General features: G+C 42.5%; 1 protein-coding gene across 5 annotated transcripts in view; it reads left to right on the top strand.

The window, feature by feature from the left end:
* ntng1a (netrin g1a) overlaps positions 1 to 20,281 on the top strand; it is a 78,829-nt gene that overhangs the window by 40,417 nt on the left and 18,131 nt on the right. For all 5 annotated transcript variants that reach the window (XM_035531199.1, XM_035531200.1, XM_035531198.1 and 2 more), the window contains exon 3: positions 15,461 to 15,633. In XM_035531199.1, the coding sequence (XP_035387092.1) occupies positions 15,461 to 15,633 (173 nt within the window). The remainder of the gene's footprint in view (positions 1 to 15,460; positions 15,634 to 20,281) is intronic.

Here is a 20,281-nt window from a genome sequence, read left to right as displayed (position 1 = left end):
GTGGGTGAAGTAGTGTGGTAGGAGCCCCAATACAGGGAGTTGTATGGGAGATTAATACTCCTTTCCAGGACCAATGGAGCCCCAATGCTTCTCAGAGGAGGCAGTAGGCCTCACCGTGCTCCCAGCAATACTGCTCAAACCCTGACCTGTATCCATACTGGATGCCAGCACCCTGGTCAGCCTCACGTATCTGCCTGTGTCTCTGTTTGTCTATCACTCTCTCTGCCTCACTGTCTGTCTGTGTGTCTTTTTATCTTTTTATTTGTCTTTATTTGTCACTCTATCTGCCTCTTGCTTGCAATGCAATCACCAAATATGTCTCTTGCTTTGTCTTTTTCTCTCTGCCTTTCTCTACTATCTGTTCATTGTCCCTTTTTCTGCTAGTTTGATCTTTCATTCTATGTGATATATACATTTCTACGCTCAGATATTTTTACAGTAGGATTTGCCCAGATGTCCTAGAGCTGCAGCCGTATGATGTTTAAGGAACAAATGCTTTATTCTGATTGGATGGTTGGAGTGAATTAGAACCATGTATTGCACAGGTAGTCAGGCTTAATCACTGTTCTAAATTCATAAGATAGCCAAAAGCAACATCAATAAACATCTTTTATCAAAATTTACATGGCTATATTCATATTCTGGTAAGAAATTATTGTTGGCTAATCAGTCTAAGCACAATGACAATAAAGCATTCTAATTCTATGACCTATATTGGTGCAGCTAAGCCTCTTTTCTGTGTAGAATCTGTGCCTAATGGCTGGGCAACAGTGGAATTAGTCATGGTATGTTAGACTTAACAGCAGACAAAGTATAACTGGTAATGAAACTTGTGATTTAGTAAAGGGCAGAATGGAATTAGTGACAGCAGCTTAGGCTGTAGCCAAGCAAAATATGCTGATGACTATGAGAAGAAAGTCCCAAATAAATGTATTTTGGCTTTGGGTATCAACACATGGAAATTGTATCTTCATAAATACGTGAGTATGTAGTAACCATGGAATAAGTGTATTAATTCTCTTCAAGCTGTGCATTACAAAATTGCATTGGAGACAAACAACCCGCCTCGTGACGGGTGATTTTTTTTGTTTCCAGAGCCATGCGTTAAATCTGCGTAATGCACAGTTGGATCTAGATTAACCCTTACTTACCACAGGGATCCTCTGATATTCCACCAACTTGCTGAACAAAAATCTTTAGCACATTAGAAGCTCATGGCTGTAATAAAACCGCAGCAGTGACAGGGTTTGGGCAAGCCATCCCCTGAGCACCTGGGCCCGAGCTGCTGGGTCCCTGAATGAGGCACCCAGACTCCTGGGGGCCGGACCCCATTCCTGCTCTCAGTAGTCTGCCAGATCCCAGCGGCCCAAGCCTGGCAATGACTATACAGTCTCGTTTGCAATGTAGACTGCATGCGGGGAAAAGAATGGTTATATAAAAATACATCTCTCACATTTTCTCTGGATTTAACATCCTGGGTAAAATTGGGTTTGACTCAGAAATTCATGAGAAGGAAAACGTATACACACGCATAGTCACACACACACACACACACACACACACACACACACACACACACACACACACACACACACACAATATATATATATAACACACCACAAAAAAGAGGAGAGAGGAAAAACTGCAACTGTGCTCAGTAGAACAATGTTTGACCTCCCAGGGCAAAATGCCTGCTAGCTGACTGGTGTAGGTAATCAGTAAGGGTCTCTAGGGGACTTCCCAAATGTTCCTCCAGATGTTATTAAGGCCACACAACCCTCTTCTCCCCAGAGGACCCCCGCTCACCTTATAGGTGGCTTTCTGCTGGCTACACTCAATCAGCGGTGTGCTAATGCACCCCGCTGCTCTATAGGATATTCCTATAGCTTTAGCACCAGAGCAAACTGTTCCATCTGCCTGCAGTGCTGTGGACAGATGATGTGTGCAATGGTGTGTTGACGTAGGGAAAAGAGTGTAATGAGCAGTGTCCGAGGGAGAGGGCAGACTCACGAGGTTGGCTTCTCTCTGTCAGACTGCCTAATAAATATTTTAGAGCAGTGGGGTGGGTGTGGAAGTAGGGGTGTGGGAATCAGGAGGGTGTGGGTGGGTATGGGTATGCAGGCACCAACCCAAACCGCATCAACTCTTAAATGAATGTAGCAGAACCACCAGGGTCACAACACTGCCGAAGTACTGCAAACACACACACACACACACACACACACACACACACACAAAACATACTCATTTTTTCTCACTAACAAAGACACACTGTCTTAAATAGTCTCTTTCACTGTCTTTCTCTGTCACACACGCACAACCACTCAGGGGATTTGGATGAAATTTTATTTGGATTCTTTCCTCATTTGTATTTAAATAAAAACAGATGAGATTTGAAATGTTATTTGTAAAGTGATACTGTCAGGAGAAAAAATGTCAGTGGCAAGCATAAACACACTCACATACACATACGCACACGCGCGCGCGCACACAGAGCGCATCTTTTCCTAAAGACTTTTTGGGCATTAGAAGGTGGATTTGTTGACAGTGCTGGTGTGGATAGCTCCTCGAGGGAGAGAGATATGTTTACTGTCTGCTTTTAGTAATTTACGCAAACAATGGGCAGGGAAAAAAGGGAGCAAAAGTGGGGGCATTTTTAACCAGCACTAATTAGGGCTGCAGTATGAGGTTTGAGGTGCAAGCAGACATGGCAGCATGCAACATGCATCTGCTAGAACACACACACACACACACACACACACACACACAAATGTTCACACGCTTTCGCCTGTCCACCTTCAAACACTAATGGCAGACAAGCCTCTCTCACACACTCTCTCTCTCTCTCGCTCACACACACACACACACACACAGAACGGAACTTGGCAGCTGGGCTACATAGATATGCCATGTTCTGCTCCATCAGGCTTTACTTCTCGCCTCCCTCTGGTCGTCCTCCTCCTCTCTTGCTCTCTCTCTCTCTGTCTCATTGGCACTCTCTCTCTCTCTGTCTCTCTCTCTCTTTTTCTCTCTCTCCCTCCTTTTTTTACATTCAAGGTTCACAGGTGCTTTGCCTGAGGAACATTCAAAGCAGAGCATGTCCAATTAGAGGAAAGGCAGTGGTGGATAGGACCAGTGGAGTGCCCGTACACAAACAAAAAATACACAAGTGCACACACCCCGACATGCACACACATACACACACACGCACACACACACATAAGCACGCACACACATGCACACACACACATACACACACATAAATGAACAAGGACATGCACATACATGCATACACTCACATGCACACACACGCAGATACACATGCATAAATCAACAAGGACATGCGCATACATGCATACACTCACATGCATTCGCATGCACACATGCACGCGCACACAAGCACACACACACACCACGCATGCGCGCACACAGATGTTTGTGCCTGTATGTGTCTGATGAATAGTCACTGTGAATAATCTACATAGTACTGCAGGTTGAGATTTGTGTATAAGAATATTTTGTTACATTAACACAAGGTGAGATACAGAGGGAGAGTTAAAGTGAGATGCTCTGCGCTGTGCCGGGTGCTAGATGCTTGTACAGGTGCAGCTCTAACCTTCATTCTGCTTTATCACAGAGGTTAAAGGGTGTTAACATGATGCTGCTTTAAAAGCTGTTAAAGAGATGAAGCACTTGTGAATGGTCATGCTTCCTTCATGACTGCCATTGACAAGTCATTTTATGTCCTCTGAGTGTGGATGGAGGCTAGCAGCCATGTGCAAGTCTATCTGTGTGTGTGTGTGTGTGTGTGTGTGTGTGTGTGTGTGTGTGTGTGTGTGTGTGTGTGTGTGTGTGTGTGTGTGAGTGTGTGTGTGTTTGTCTGCGGCTCCTATCATTCCATCTTACACCCAGCTGCCACAAACACAGACACACACAATACTTACTGACATACTGACAATACATCTTATAGATAAACGCATCCATACACACCTGCACTAAACTCCCTACAAACAAATACTACAAAAATACACATGCATTTACATTTACATTTTCATTTATGGAATTTTGCAGACAGTCTTGTCCAGAGCGACTTACAAAAGTGCTTTAGTTTTCTACTCAGAAAAGTATCCTTAAAGTATTCTTAGCTAGCACAAATAGTCCAAAAATACCCTTAAACTGGGATACTGCCAGAAACAATTGTCAATGCTGAAATCCAGATTGGGAACAGTACAATACAGTAGTAGGTGACAGAATACCAGACAGTTCAAGTGAAAATATAACATCTTCTAGTGCATGTTTAGGTTAAATTTTAAGTTCTTTTCAAAGAGATGAGTCTTCAGTCAGCATTTAAAAACAGTGAGGTTGAGACAGTCAGTGTAGGTTCATTCCACCAACTGGGTGAACATGAAGAGTCTTGATGTTCATCATCCATGAGTCTTAAGGATGTTGGGTCAAGCTGGACTGTACTCAAAACTCGAAGGGCTTGAGGTACAGATAGAGTTTTGACCATTGCTATCAAGTCGATGGGAGCTTGTCCATTTTCAGCCTTGTAAGCAAGCGTCAGAGTTTTAAACTTAATTTGAGCTGCTACAGGAAGTCAGTGAAGTGAAGGCAGGAAGTGGAGTGATGTGGGAGCAGGCAGGCTATACTCACCAACACTCGCACACAAACAAACGCATGCACACACACATACGCACACCCCGCCCTTGTGCTGCAAAGCATACTTTAATGGTCTAATTTTCAAACTGCAGGGTTGATAAGGTTACTGTGATTTTGAACATTGATTTTTCATTGTGCAGTATGGCACTATGAAATTAGCAATGCATGCACATGCACTAATTAAATTTTGATGTTTTGGGTGTGGAGTGAGTGTGTGTGTCCTGAATGACAAGTCGGTCTCTCTACATCTCTTCATGACACTCTCAGACGCTGTCTCTCTCCCTCTTCATTCTCTTTTATGCATTTCGCTTTCCCATTCATCCCAGTTTTTGGTCCTCCTCTCTCTTCCTCTCTCTGTCTCCTATATTTTTCCCTCTTTCTTGTGCAGGCAGACATGCATACCCATCCCAGATCCAGGACGCTGTGCTGCATTGTGAACATGAGGAATTTAAAGGTTAGCGTGGGGGATATTCTTAGTGTAGGGTGGCACCACAACCCACACCCTCCTCCAGCAGATAGCCCTCACTCACGCAGGCTTCCCCTTAATCAAAGGAATCTGCTGGAACACAGTCCCCCAGAGTTCTGCATAAAACTGCTGGATTACTATGTAAATGTGCCCATAATTAATATGTCTGTAGAGCAACTGTCATTTATTTGGAGTGTGGTTGTAGACAAAGCTCTTTTTATCATTAATAAAATACCTGATTTCATCCACTGTGCTTTGAAAACAGGATCTCAAAGTGCCCACAGTGAGCTGAGATTTTTGGCTTTCCTTTATTCTCTCTCTCTCTCTCTCTCTCTCTCTCTCTCTCTCTCTCTCTCTCTCTCTCTCTCTCTCACACACACACACACCGTATGTTTTTTTCCCCCTTTTTTATAGATTTTTTCCTTATTTCATAAGCCAATGCGCACATTCGACATTCACAGACATGACCTGCTTAATGAATGGGGAAGCTTTTAACAGTGTAGTGGGTCTCTTCATCCTTCGCCTCACTCTATTGCTTTCTGCATCACCTATTCATGAGTGCTTCTCTCACTGAGTCCTGCCCCAAATCTGTAGGCCCCTCCCCAACATGTGACCTAGCACCCAGACAGCATCATTCTTCAGACCATTTATGAGCTCTATTCCCAGTGTTTGGGCAGTTTGAGTATTTGGATGTAGACAAATGCAAAATATCTTTTGGATCCTTAATTTCAGCTAGAGATACTGCTGACTTTGCTTTTTCTAGTTGCAGGTGATTTTGAAACCTTGACAGTAAAATTCTAGTTTGATTATATAAAACCAAATTTATATGATATGTTGGACTTTGGTGTGACAACTTGTGCTCTTATACACTGAAAAAATACACCCAATGAAAACAGCACTCCATCAGTTCATTATAAATTGAAATTTCACTGCATCTCTCAAGTGGAGAATGAATCTTACAGCAACACACACACACGCACACACAAATTAGGCCACTAAAACATTTTTCATTTGATAGTACTAGTAAAAGCTGTATATGTGAGTCCTTGCTCTTTTCCTGCTAATAGTCCTCATCCTGACCCACAGAACAGACGGTCAGACTCACGGCACTGTAGGATACAGAACGCTGGTGGAACTTTGACCTTATCCACATCTGCACACATCTGCCAGCGTCTGGTGCTGGATTGGGAGTCTTTAATCAGCACTGCCCAGGGGAAAGAGAACACAGCATGTTCATCTTAGCAAGTTCATCAGTGAAAGATCAGCACCTCTGCCGCTATGTGTGAGGAAGTCAGACACTCTCATATTTAGCTAAATTTAGTTTTTTAAAGTCGTTTTCACACTTGTCTCAATACCATGTACACTTTTTCAACACTTAACACGTTCACCATATCAGTACACTATGTAAACTAAACTGTCTATACGTTTGCATTGTTTTGATACAAAAGACATTCAATCACCACCTTCTCCAAAATTCATGAATACCTCTCTGCTGTTTACCACCACCAAAAGTCTGCACTCAGCAATTATAAATTAAAAATAAACATCAGCAATTTTTGCAGATATTTAGGTACAGTTAACTTTCAGATTAAAACCCTACAAAGTTACTGATCACTGTGGATGGAAATAGATTTTGACAGACAAATGAAAATATACACTTGAAATTTGTAACACAGATTATTCTTATTTTAGCAGAAGCTTTATTCAGTTTTAGTTTGCAGCTTTGTTACCATCAATACAAAAGTGGTCATACTTGCACTGAAATCTGCATGTTTATAGGGAAAATACAGATGTAGTAATCAATGAAGAGCTTTTTCCACTATTACCGCAGTCCATGTACTGCTGAAACACCCGGCTGTCATTTCAGCTAACAAGCTACCCAGATAACATTCGGTGAGATGTTGATAAAAATCTGTGGCCAAATGCAGTGGACAGGATGGATGGATCAGGCCAACAGTAGACCGCTGATACTGATAGGCAGATAAATATGTGCAAATTACTGTATATGGTGAAAATATTGATTTGGTGTTACAGTATTTGTTATCGATTGTATATATTTCTTTTCTGAACTACAGTATATTGCAATGTGAGTGCAAATGGCAAAATACACTAAAGTGGCTTTTGTGATTTGTTTCTTTATTATATATTGTTTTACATTATATGGTAAATATTAGTATTCTGGGTTCCTGAAAAACATTAACATTTGCAGTTTACTGAAAATTTAACACACTCAGTCATATCTGTTGTGAGAGGTAATCCAACAGATTAAAAGTTTCTTTAGAAATATTTGTGGATACAAAAATATAGGAAAGGGAAACGTGTATTTTGCAAAGTTGTTTGCATTTTGTAGTTCATTGTACACCGAGTGACAGAGCAGTCCTGTGGGAGAAAGCATATGTTATAGTTATGTTATAGCTATGTTATAGCTATGTTATACTTATGTTATACTTATGTTATAGTTATGTTAGAGTTATGGCAGCCTGAGTCACTTATGGGTGAAATGTGAAGTGGTTTAGTGGTATTTTGCACCAAAAGTCAACTGATGTTCTGAGGCACATGTTTCAAAAGCACACTGTGTGAAGAGTTTTGAAGAAGTGGACATGGTATTGCAACAAGTGTGACAGCAACTGTAAAAAAAAATGGAAAAATAAGACAAGACATTTGAGACCTTTGCGGCAGCACCGCAGCAAAAGAAGGCCGGTGTGGCAGTTCACTCTGACACCGTGTGTGCACGTGTGTGTGTGTGTGTGTGTGTGTGTGTGTGTGTGTGTGTGTGTGTGTGTGTGTGTGTGTGTGAGAGAGAGAGAGAGAGAGGGAGAGAGAGAGAGAGAGAGAGAGAGAGAGAGGGAGAGAGAGAGAGAGAGAGAGAGAGAGAAACCCTTCCACTGTGGGCAGCTGTGGACTCTGAAACCCCAAGAACAGCAGCATGTCCAAGCTTTACATTCTCCCTGTCATAATGGTCTAGTCAGGAAGTACCCAGAAGGATTTGTTCTTGCAGAAGCGACTGCAGCATGTTACAGTGACTGACTTCTGCCTGTGGGTTTAGGAAATATGAGCTGATGCCAAAGTGCACCTCCACCTACTGGGGAAGCTAGTCAAGCCTCAGTTATTAAGGAAATATTTCAGACTATATAATCTTAGAGAAATGGACACATTTCTCTAAAATGATATTTCACATTTGAAATGTTATGAACAAATCTGCATATTTTACCACCATACCACAAGTTCAGATAAGAACTGAATATAAAGAAACAAATGCTAAAATCAGTTTGAAATGCTAACATAGCCACACGCCCCTAGAGTAGCCTGTCTGCATTAATCATGCTGATTTATTGGTTTTATAGTTTCCTCCTATGATCAGTATAATCATGTATTCCTTTATTAGTATGGACCACATAGACCTTTGGCCCTTTTCACTCAGGTATACCATAATATCAAATTAGAGTTTATATCACTGCTAAATGCATGAAAGATGTGTCATGGGTAATTGTGCTGCTCACACCCAAAAGTTGTTTATGGAGTGTTTAGGATGTCTTCTTTTTGCATGTCAGCAAAATCACATATAGCTTCTTTTTGACCAGGCTCTCCTCACAGTGTTTTCCCCAACTAAAGCAATACACAGCCCTCATGAGTATATCAGCTCCCAAGTCCTGCTCAGTCACTAGTATTGATCTGGGTATTGTGAGTAACAGCTCTGTGCTCACTGATTGACGTGTAATTGAGTAGTGTTATAAATGTATTTCTGCTTTCCATCTTTTCCTTTCATTTGTTTTATAAAGGTTATGGATGGTGGTGGTGCTAGTGTGTCTGTGTGTGTGTGGGGGGGGGCGGGGTTGGATTGTAATTGAAATGCACTTTTCCTGCCAATTAATGTTCCTTAATACATTCTAATTAGCTCAGCTCATATTCAATACGTAAAATGAATCATGTATTAGGACACCCCTGTAAGGTCTTTGGGACCATAAACTTTATTGCCAAGTGAATTCCACCAATTCAAAGTGAGCTGGTGCTCCCCGAACTGTTTATTAAACTCATTTGGCCTGGCTCATTATAAACGCTAATGTAATGTTTTCTGCTGCAGGGTCATTTGCTCAGTGCTCCAGACCCTTAATTGGCAGTTTAAGCGATCTCACATTTGCATTCAGTAAGACTGAAGCTCTTTGTGTATGTAGCGCAAGGTGGTGATAAAAAATGTACAGCAACAGCTGCCATCTTTCTACACTTCGATCAGACATTGTCAATCAATAGTGGATAAATTGTATGCAACTACTACATTTGCAGCTACTGATGTGGTAAAGTACAACCTTTTTGGTTCATGATTAAGATTTAAATTAGAGTCTTCCCAGCACCATTTAAGGACCAAGTACAACATCTCCCATTTAGTAATGTGCAAGTCATCTGTATCATTTGGGATGTACAGCAATAACACTGAAGTGATTCTGGGGATGAAATCATTTATTTTGTTCTAGTGAATCAGCAAATATGCCACAACGATTTTTTTTTTTTTTTTGCATGGAGAAATTGTAGTGACTGTACAGGTCTTTGGCTTCTACAGCTTCTACTCCAGCGAGCTTAGCTCAGTGACACTGGCAGAAGAAGGCCTGGGTGTGGGGCAGTGCCTAAGGGGTAGTTGGCATTCAGAGTTCTTCCTAGGATTTTGTCCCACCCACCTGCATTGGCCAGTTATGTCAATTCAGCAGATCTAGTTATTTAGTCAAAAGTGGTACAAAATCACAGCATGACTTGGGTTTGGAGTTTCCATTTTTGCTGGCCAAAATAAATTCAAGCATGTTGGTGGAGTGAACAGGCCATTTTTAAAATGAATAAAAGTTTTTTGGCGAACAACAAGCAGGTAACATGGGATTAAAAACAAACTGGCTTTTGCTAGATGCTCTTCGTTGCATTTTCTCTCTCTGTCCTTCTGCCAGGTGAGAACAAAACACTTCTTATTCTTTGACTAACAAACACCCTTTGATACGTTCAAGGTTATGAAACAAGAGCTCACATAGAGAATGCATTGTTTTTCCTGCCAGAGAAAGTATCTCTTGAGCTGGTAGCAGGTGGACCCATCCAATTACCGACCATGTTCTTACCTGCTTACAAGACAGAAGCACTCCATGATTCAGTATTCACAGAAACCTGAAAATAGCAGACAGACAGGCAGGCAGGCAGGCAAACAGACAGGCACACAAATGTATGCATCAATCTAAGTAAGAAAAATAAAGGTTTTTTTTTTTTTTTTTGTTAAGCAGCATACATACCTGAGATATTACCCTCAAACATAAACATTATCATCATGGCATGAATTCTCTGCCCCTTGACTTGTTTTTTAACCTAATTTCAGATCAGATCAGATTGTCTTAATTCCTTTGAGACTATGGCTCTTATTTGACAACATGATCAAGCAACTTGTGTTTCCTTTGTTATGCCTTTAACAGCTTTTAGTTGCACTACTGAAGTTATTCTATTGACTTATTTTATTTTAAAAAGTTCTGAAAACAGAAAAGTTGTTCTATTTGTCTTTAGATGACCTTTTTACTGATGACTTTTACAGACACCTGGAGCATGACACTTGAGCCAGTAAGGCATTTTTGTGCTGTCAGAATCACAATTCACAGTTCTCAAAAACCCCTTGCACAGATAGAGCTGTTTAAGTGGATTATGCCCCACAGTTTACTGAATTTGTTGAGCATTTACTGAATCTGATGTAGCACAGTCATACGAACTGATTATGAGAAAAGTAGAGTAGAAGAATATAAAAATACATTGCCATGAGGCCCAATGTTGGCAAACTCACTCCTGTTTCTTTGCCAACACTTTTTCTTTCCACTTAGCTCAAAGACTAATTGGTCTAAAATGTGACCTTTTTCCTGTTTTTAGTGAAATCATCAATAAATAGCTGATCATGCCAAAAGGTACACCCAGTCTACCAGATAATAGTGATCAGTGTTCTACAACTCTTGTTGATAAACAATACCAGGCATGATCGTATATGTGTGGGTCCATGACTACTGAGATTAGACTCATCAGAACTATTTTTGGTTATTTATTTATTAGAAACATTTATTTGTTATACATTTAAGTACATTTAAGGGCTAAATAGCTCATCTGTTTTCATGCACAATTTGTTTGTTCGGACACTTTCTGACTACAGACCCCTCCTGGCTATTTAGATATTTTTGGTTGAGAAACCCAGCAGTGACATTGACACATTAAAACTCCAGCAAGTTCCACTACCACAACACTACCATGCCCGTGTCACTGCTGAATGAGTCAAGGTGTGCCTAATAAACTAGTCTGTGAGTTCTCAGAACTAGCCTGAGAACGAGGCACTTCTTGCTAAGGATGGTGATGGTGAATATAAATACAGTACCTCCATGCGCAATCTTTGGAATAAATCGCTTTGGGCAATACGCTTTAGTGCTGAAGTGTCTAACGCCAGTTCTAACTCCAGCAAGCCAACGAAGTGACTTCCTTACGGCAGGAGCGGTGAAAGGCTGAAGTTACCGCTCACGCCGTGCGAATGCTGTAAATCTGAAAGCCTCCGTTTATCCGCGGCCCGTTTATCCTCTCGTTAACCGTCGCCGCGTCTTTGAGTCTGTTTCAATTTGCCACTATGCAATGGAATCGGCGGCCGCTGTTATTTCCCCTCCATTACCGCTGGCTTGTTTTCTTTATGGGGCTTTTTATATGCTGACTCGAGCAAAACGCTTATTCATAGCGTTTCTGTGACCCAGTTCACTGTGTTACAATAACACCTGCACGTTTGATTAAATTTAATTGCTCACTTATTTAGTGTGCTTAAGCGCCGCGTCGTTCTGACTCCACTCATTTTGGTTGGATCAGCAAGCCCGACTGTGTGTGTCGGCATCATTCTGCGATAATCGTTATTAATTACCTACTGATAAGCGCGTAGATTGCGGCAGAAAAGGCGAAGAGAGATTCGTTAAATTACCGGTTTCGCTGCCAGCCGCTAAATCGCTTACTTTGGTCCTTTTATTTCCCCCGTCTGAGCCGTCTGCCTCCTTATAGTCATGGAGGCTTCCATTATTGTAGAGGTCACAGACTTTGTGCTCGAGGCTAGCACAGAGGCAGGCTTACTTGGCAGTAGCGCAGCACCAATTTCTGTAGAAGATAAATAAATTACTCCACAACAGCTCTGTCTCCTGTCCTTCAAGGAGAACTGGAGAACTTTTTGCCTGTGAGAGGGAGAAGGGAGGGTCTGTGAGGAAATGAGATGTACAGCATTGATCTCCATTGTACCACATTAGCCTGTCTGAGCAATTGGAACACACTGCCTCCTGGGTATTCCTGTGAATACGTACTGTGACCTACAATAGATAGACATTGCGTCTCTCAATGGGCCCAAGGCTGTGTGTCTCATTGAAACTTACAGACAAATACATGTGCATTTATTATAAATACTGTGGTGGGGATATCTGAATGGAAAACACAGTACAAGTTCTCCACCATTTCCAAATGAAGACATAAGGTAAAGGTGTGGAAGCCCACACATATGTAATTGAAGTCTGATTACACTTTCTCTTCATTGCTGCTTTGGGCAGCTCCAGCTCCAGATGTCAGCATCCGTCTCCCTTAGTGACCAGACTATAACAAAAGCTTTCCGTCACCATTGGCAATGTAGCCATGCCAACGGTAAAAAAGATAATGGGTCGGCGGCATGTCTCCTTCATTAAACCACTGGCACAGCCCGGTCATGTAGTGAGCTGATGATTAAAATGTTGTTACCATTCAAGGGGCCCGAAGGTCATGCCATAAATGGCACCTGAGAGTATGTGAAGACCTCTCTCTGAATGGAGCTTACAGAGAGACCACACGTCACCACTGACTTTGTTGTTCTGGGTTCACTTTTGTTTATCATTACTAAAGGGAAGCTATAAAATACTAGTGGTAGCATAATTAAATTTTGTTTTGTTTGTGAGCAGATTTTGGATGGATATCTTTATGAATCTTCTGCCTTTACAGAAATATTGAGCAATCTTTAAATAAGATTTTGATATTTACGTTATCAGTGTAGGCATAGCCTATGGGGGGAGGAGCTGTGTGGAGAACAGGGTGGCTCCCTATGCCCTCTGCGTAATGACATGTAAATGAGGCCTTTTTGGAGGAGAATGCCCTATCGTTTATGCGGTGCGTGTACACCTGGAAGAGCTGAGTTCCATTTTGTCTTCGAGAACGCACTTCCATGCATCATAGCTGTACACATGACTCTCAGCTATGTAGCAATAGTTTTTAATGACTGTTCTCAGCATTCTTATTGGATGTAGGCTATTACACACACACACACACACACACACACGCACACACACACACACACACACGCTAGAGAAAAACAGCATTAGTCATGAGCTTCCTGTGCGCCGTAATTGGACATCAACACACAGATGAACCTCAATCTACATCACGGAAGGCAGATTGGTTTAGTGGAATTGTTTTCCGAAATTGTCATTATTTATCTTTTGGGATTATTCTAAGCATCTTAGAACTGGATTCTAGCTGTTACCAAATCACCATGATCGCCAGCTGTCATGTTCTCTCATTCTCCTTCTCTGATGCTCTCTGTCTCTGTGTATATGTGTGTTATCGAAGGTTCATGAAAAAGACTCTATACAATATACATAATTTTATATATGGTATCTTAAGCAATATTTATCCACAGTTCTCAGACAACACTGACTAACCCTGACTATGCCACAAGGAATTCCACGTTAAACTGAATCTGAGGTCTGAGTATGAATCGTGTGACTGTATTGTTGTCGCTGGCCCGAGTGCCGGTGGGCGTGGAGCAGGACGCACAGACTCCCTCAATGTGAAACATTTATTAACATAAAACACGTAGAACGGTGTCACACACACAGCATTAACGACAGACATGACTTTAATTAAACACAGGCTATAGTAACATCCAACAATGACTACATACGCACTTACATACATCAGCGAACAAACAATGACCAACGGTGAGGCACGCACTGACGGAGGTTTAAATTGACACACATTAACAGGTAAACCCGTACAGGTGCGTGCCTTCACGGGGGTGTGGCTACAAACATGGGTGAACCCCCCTGCATGTGGCAGACTGTACCACGTGACTTGGGGGGGGGGGGGGTGTACCATGACAGTGACAGGGGTGCACAGGTGCATCAACCCCCCCCAACATCCTGTCCACACCACCTGTTTAAACAAAGCATCCCCCCCCTATCACTGCTCTCATTTGTGCATGGACAGAGAGCTGCTTTGGAAAGGCATTTGCTCTGGGCCCGTGGCCATGTGAGACGAATGCTTTGCGTGCTTTTAAAATCGGCACTGGCCAAGGTGAGCCATCAGCAAGCCAGGCAGAACCATAGGGAAGCTGGTCACACCAGGAGAGAGGTTCAGTTAAACCTGCAGACGATGTGAGAATCTGGGGTGAAATGTTCACATTTGAAATCCATGTATAACATTTCCACTGCACACTTCTAGTCTGGAGTGTGTTTCAAATCAGGTGTCAAAGCTGGCATGTAGATGGGCTACTGGATTTATTACCATTATAAAGCAGATCTGTGTGATCTAGTAAAGGAATCTGAATGTATGATTTTATATAGTGTGATATGTTGAAAAGGGCTTTAACAATGATTATCCTTTGCCTTGTCAGGCAGGTAGGTGTGCTGTGTTATAAGCACATGTGCTGGCAGTACGAAAGCATTTAATCTTCCTTACTTCCTCACTTAGCTTGTGATAAAGCAGTGTTTTTTGCATGGCCTTGTGGTCACTGCCTCATCTCGTGCCGCAAGCCTCTTCGTTCTGCTCTCACACTCTCCTTTGCTGGGGTTGCTTTCAGCTGCTTGTCAACTGCTGTTCTTCCTCCCCCTGCAACTGTGACCTCAACACAATTATGCCTTTTACACTGGGACAATTATAAATAAATATCTTAAATATTTGCAGGAAACCAAAAGAGAGAGAGAAAGTGAGTGAAGAGAGAGACAGAGAGCTAGAGAGGGACAGATGGGGAGAAAAAAAGGGGAGAAAAAGCGAGGGAGAGACAGAGGGAGAAAAAGAGAGTGAGGGAGAGAGACAGAGAGGGAGAATAGCAAAAATAATGTGGATTTTGAGATCTTGTCATTGTGAACTGGGTTTGAAGCCCTTTAAGAAGCTTTAGACCACAACCACATACTGGTATACATTTAGTTGAAATGCAAATAACTTCCAAGGTCACTTTGGCCTTGAAGTGGAGTTTTCAGACAGTTTTCAGGAGAGTCATGCTGCAAGTTAAAAAATAAAAACGAGAGACTTTTTGAGTTCCATTCTTTTTCTCCCATTTTCTTGTTTTGACAGGTGTAAGTGCAACCTTCATGCCAACAGCTGTGCTTTTGACAAAGAAAAGCTGAGCTGTGAGTGTGAGCACAACACCACTGGACCAGACTGTGGACGGTGCAAGCGGAACTACCAGGGGAGAGCCTGGAACGCTGGTTCCTATCTGCCCATCCCCAAGGGAACGGCCAATATCTGTAAGTGACGCCGCAAACACCCACCCTCCATGTCTCATTCCACATACACACTCGCACAACACGCTAATTCTGCGCACATGCAACAACTTATTCTGTGTGTATGTGTACATGCACTTGTCTGAACATTTAAATGCACACGTTACCATTTGGCCCCTGAAGGACCCAACAATGCTGTCCTGCCTTGATGAGAGGTGTCCTCTCTCTTCTCCAGACCCATTATCCTACGTCCTGCCTTAAGGCTCAGAGGAAAGGGGATTCTCATCAGGATATGCTGCTTATTAACCATGTCGCCCATGGTGACGATATACAGCACATATATTCCGTGATTAAAAGCCATGCAGCATGTAAGGGTCTTGTTTTTATCATCGTATCTCCCTCATGAAGCACAGCAAGGGTCACATCTGGTAAAAGTCTGGATGTTGACAAGGCAGGTGTGGGGTGCTAGTTTTTATAAAGCTAGTGTGGTCAAGGGACTGCTTAATGCCTGCCCAGGACGATCCAGATGGCAGGAGACACTTCAACCGTCCAAACGGCAAACTAGCCCAGAAGAAAACTAACACTGTTAAATGCAGACCATATGCTTCTGGGACACACATTATACAGCCATTATAGATATCATAGAGGTTTGGCTGCATTCCTGCACATTTCATCCAGGTCCAACATGTGGACATCTTTTGAATCAGGAATGTGCCACATTAAAGGCTGTTTTTATTATTATTACTATTTTAGTTGCTGATGATATCATCATTTTTGCCATGGAATCTCCTGCCGCATAGAGGCGGGACGTTCTGCTCCTTGTTGCATGCTGCACAGCTGCAGGACACTCCCAGCTGCAGGACACTCTCCAGGTACTGGAGAACAGCCAATGCTGGTTTTGACTGACAGGCCATTATTAAAAAAATGTCAAATTTCCCATATGCAGAGAGGACGCTGGCTGCAGTGCTGAATGGCTGGTGCCTCAGAGAGAGCTCCTTACCTCTCTGTTGGGAGGCCAAAATCCATAATCTAATAATGGCAAAAATGCCTAGACTAACACTCTCGTCAGACTCACAGAATAAAAATAATTCACGTCTCTAATAGAAAAAGGGTCTCTCCTCAAGCTTGGTGTAATTTTAAGATCAATCACAGCCAATTGTTTGACTCCATTTTTTTTGGGAGGGTCCACTGCTCGGGTGCCATATGGCAGACCAACGGAATTAAATGAAGATAGAAATTTTATTAAGATTTAATGTGTTTTTATGATGTACATCAAATTGCTCAGTGTGGTGAGGGTAGAATGTGGCTGGTGCCACCGATAGTGAAGAAGAGATGTGTGATAGGAAGGGCAGAGAGCAGGGTATTGCTGTGTGCTGCAAGACGCCTGCCCTAGACACTGGCTTTGCTGGATACTCCATGTTGGAGAATGTGGAGGAGAGCGATCAGCCTCACAATGAGCTGCGACAGCCCATTTCTGCCACCGAGAGGAAGTTAGGGGAGTTCCCTGATCCCTCTCTGTGGGGAGAAGGGAGGCTCCGGGCCGAACGCCACCAGCTTCTGGCAGATATGACGGGATTTACATCCACTTGATGGTAGTAGCCAAGTTGGTCCTATGTGATTTTTCTAGTAGAGTCTCATATCCTGACAAGTCTGCAAGGATGCAACTGTTCCAGTATCAAGTAAAATTCAACAGCCCCAAACTGATAATGTTGCAAAAAGTGGAAGAAAGAAATAATTTAGTTTCAGTTGGTTTCATTCGCTTAATGATAAAAGTGCCTATAAAAAAACAATAATAAATATATATATATATATAAAAAACAGATAGATAGATAGATAGATAGATAGATAGATAGATAGATAGATAGATAGATAGATAGATAGATAGATAGATAGATAGATAGATAGATAGATAGATAGATAGATAATGAAATACATTAAAACCAAGACGTCAGTATCAAGAAATAAAAATCAGCAGATTTTTAAACCCATGATGCTACTGTGCCATCCTAACCCTTTTCTGGACTTTGTGTTTTAACAGCTTTAGTGTTAGACTTTAGATTCCATGACCCTTTTTCTTCACAGTTCAGAAATAGCTCCGCCAGTATTGAATTTTGTTGCCGATGTGTTTCAAGCCCTGTACCACTCACTCCACTCTCCTGATGCTTGTGTCCTAACAGGATTAAGCTGCACATGCTGAACTCTGAACCAAACGGATGTACATCTGTAAATGACTCTTGGTGAAAGCGTGCGGGCAGAGGCGTGTCTTTGGGGGTCATTTGCTCACGGCTGTTTCAAAATACAACACGCTGTCCCAAACACTCAAGTGCCATAGAGCATATAAGCTTTTCTTTCGACTCACTGATTTTGCATCCATTTACCACGTGATAATTGTGCGGCACTGTGCGTGGCGTTTGGACTTACTGGATCCACCGGGTTAATGCTGTGGCTCTCTGCTAGGGAAAAACACCAGACAGAAGCTATAGGAGTTAGAAAAGAAAACTAACTGGCATATTTTAACATTCAGAATTCCTTAGAATTAATTAGCACTCTATGCATCAAGTGCTCTTATTCTAACTAAATCATTATTGCTTTGGCTTTTTTCTTCTGTAGATGGCATTGATCAGGATTTAAAATTGCTTCATCAGTGACAACACTTTAAAATAGTTGTTTGAGTAAATATCAGCCAGTTTGCATCAGGAAACCCAAAATGAGCAGTTCTGTTTTCATCGCCGGTTCCGCATGGCCCTGTTGATTTCACGTTGAAAGTCACTGACAGCCAACACTAATACAACATAGAGCTAAACTCAACGTGCCTCGGGGGGAAATCATCTAACGCTTGGTTTGCTTGAACAAAGCCTGACTAGGAACGATCTCCTGCCACCTCTGCAGATGACAGTCACAGTAAGAGTGAGAGATTGTTCACCACGGCATGGTCTGCAGCTCGGGGCTAGCTGTTTTAGGTTTTAATTAGCACACATTAGAGCAGAGAGACAGATGCGAGGGTGCTTCCTGGAACTGCTGGGTGAATGGTGCCATATCTGAAGGCTGAGAACAGACCAGATGTATCGCACCATCTGAGGCGTTCCCTCGTGTTCCACTCCCACCTCCACTCTCCACCTCACACTGCCTTTACTGTGATGGATGAGAGCAAAGAAAAATAAAACAAAACACAGAAGTCTCACAACAGAAAAGAGAGCAAGAACAAAGGAGCTGAAAAAGAGTTGGAGTTAGAGACTGTGAGAGTGTGTGAGAGAGAGACAGAGGGAGAAAGACAGATAGAAACTTTTTCTGTCGCTTTACTGTCATTTAAATTGTTCCTGGGGAAAAAATAGATCTTATTCTGTTGAGAAAGTAATTCTGACTGTAATGAACAGCATCTTCCGTCGCTGTCTGCAACACTCTTGGGATACTCTATTTATTGCCTTCTAAAAGGCCAGGTGGCCATCTTCTCTTCTCTTGGAATTGGTTGCATCATTTCTGTTATTTTATTATGCAGTTTATTCAGTTTAACATTTCCACCTACTAACAACCCCCCTCTTCTTCTTCCTTGTGTTGTATGTTTGTTTGGTTCCATTTTAGATTTGAATATCCTTTATCTACTGTTCTCTCTCTCTCTCTATCTCTCTCTCTCTCTCTCTTGCTGTCCCTCTCTTTCACCATCTCTCTCTCTTTCCCTGTCTCTGTCTCTCTTTTTCTGTCTCTACCGCCCTCTCTCGCTCTCTCTCTCTGCCTGTCTCTCTCTCTCTCTCATACTCTCTCTCTTTCTCTCTCGCTCTCTCTCTCTTTCTCTCTCGCTCTCTCTCTCTCTGCCTGTCTCTCTCTCTCTCATACTCTCTCTCTCATACTCTCTCTCTCTCTTTTGCTCTCTTTCTCTCTCTCTCTCTCTCTCTCTTTCTCTCTCTCTCTGTTTGCTCTCACTGCTCCCCCCTGAGACCCATCTTGTTTACTTGGCTGCCTCCACATCTTGCTCCGTGTGCCAGCCACGGTAATCTCTCTTTCGAATATTTGTTTCTTCCATCTGAGGCTTTCCCTCCCAGATGCACTCACATCCCTGGAATCTTAACCGAGCTACAGGCACTTTTACGCACTTGCCACCTTCAATCCAAATCCATTCCCCGTTCTTCCCTAGAAGTCACACGGCTCACAGAGATGGTCACTGTGGCCGATGAGCTGTAATTTCACTCCAGAGGAAAAAAATCCTATGGAATTGCTTAAACTGGTCCTCGATGTGGATCGGCTCACAATCCCCCTCCATTGCACCCAAACCGGGGCTGCCGGTTCTTGTCACAGTCGGTTGTTGCCAAAGGAAGGATGATGGATTGCCAGGAGATGCTTGTGGTCTGGGAAAGTAATTACCAACTTTGCCCGGGGTAGAAATTTAGGAGATAAGCGTTCTGGATTGTCCAGGTGGATGGCGGGAAAACAGATGAGACACGGTGAAGGTCAGGATATGGTTTCCCCAGACACGCTATAATGAGGCCAGCAGATATTCAGCTATCATTTCAATGACACAAGCAAAAACAACAGAAAAAGTCAAAAACAGACACCATTCGAAGAGAAAGTGGCCTCTGTCTCACTCCAGCCATAGGTGGTTAATTGGCAGACTGGCTTTCCAATCAGAAGCAGGAAAGTCATCGCAGGCCAGTGGAGTCCCCTACAGCAGGACCACTTA

The sequence above is a fragment of the Electrophorus electricus genome, chromosome 10 (assembly GCF_013358815.1).
Source record: "Electrophorus electricus isolate fEleEle1 chromosome 10, fEleEle1.pri, whole genome shotgun sequence".
Taxonomy (NCBI): domain Eukaryota; kingdom Metazoa; phylum Chordata; class Actinopteri; order Gymnotiformes; family Gymnotidae; genus Electrophorus; species Electrophorus electricus.
The sequence above is the reverse complement of the archived record's forward strand: the minus strand, read 5'-3'. Positions and strand labels throughout refer to the sequence as shown.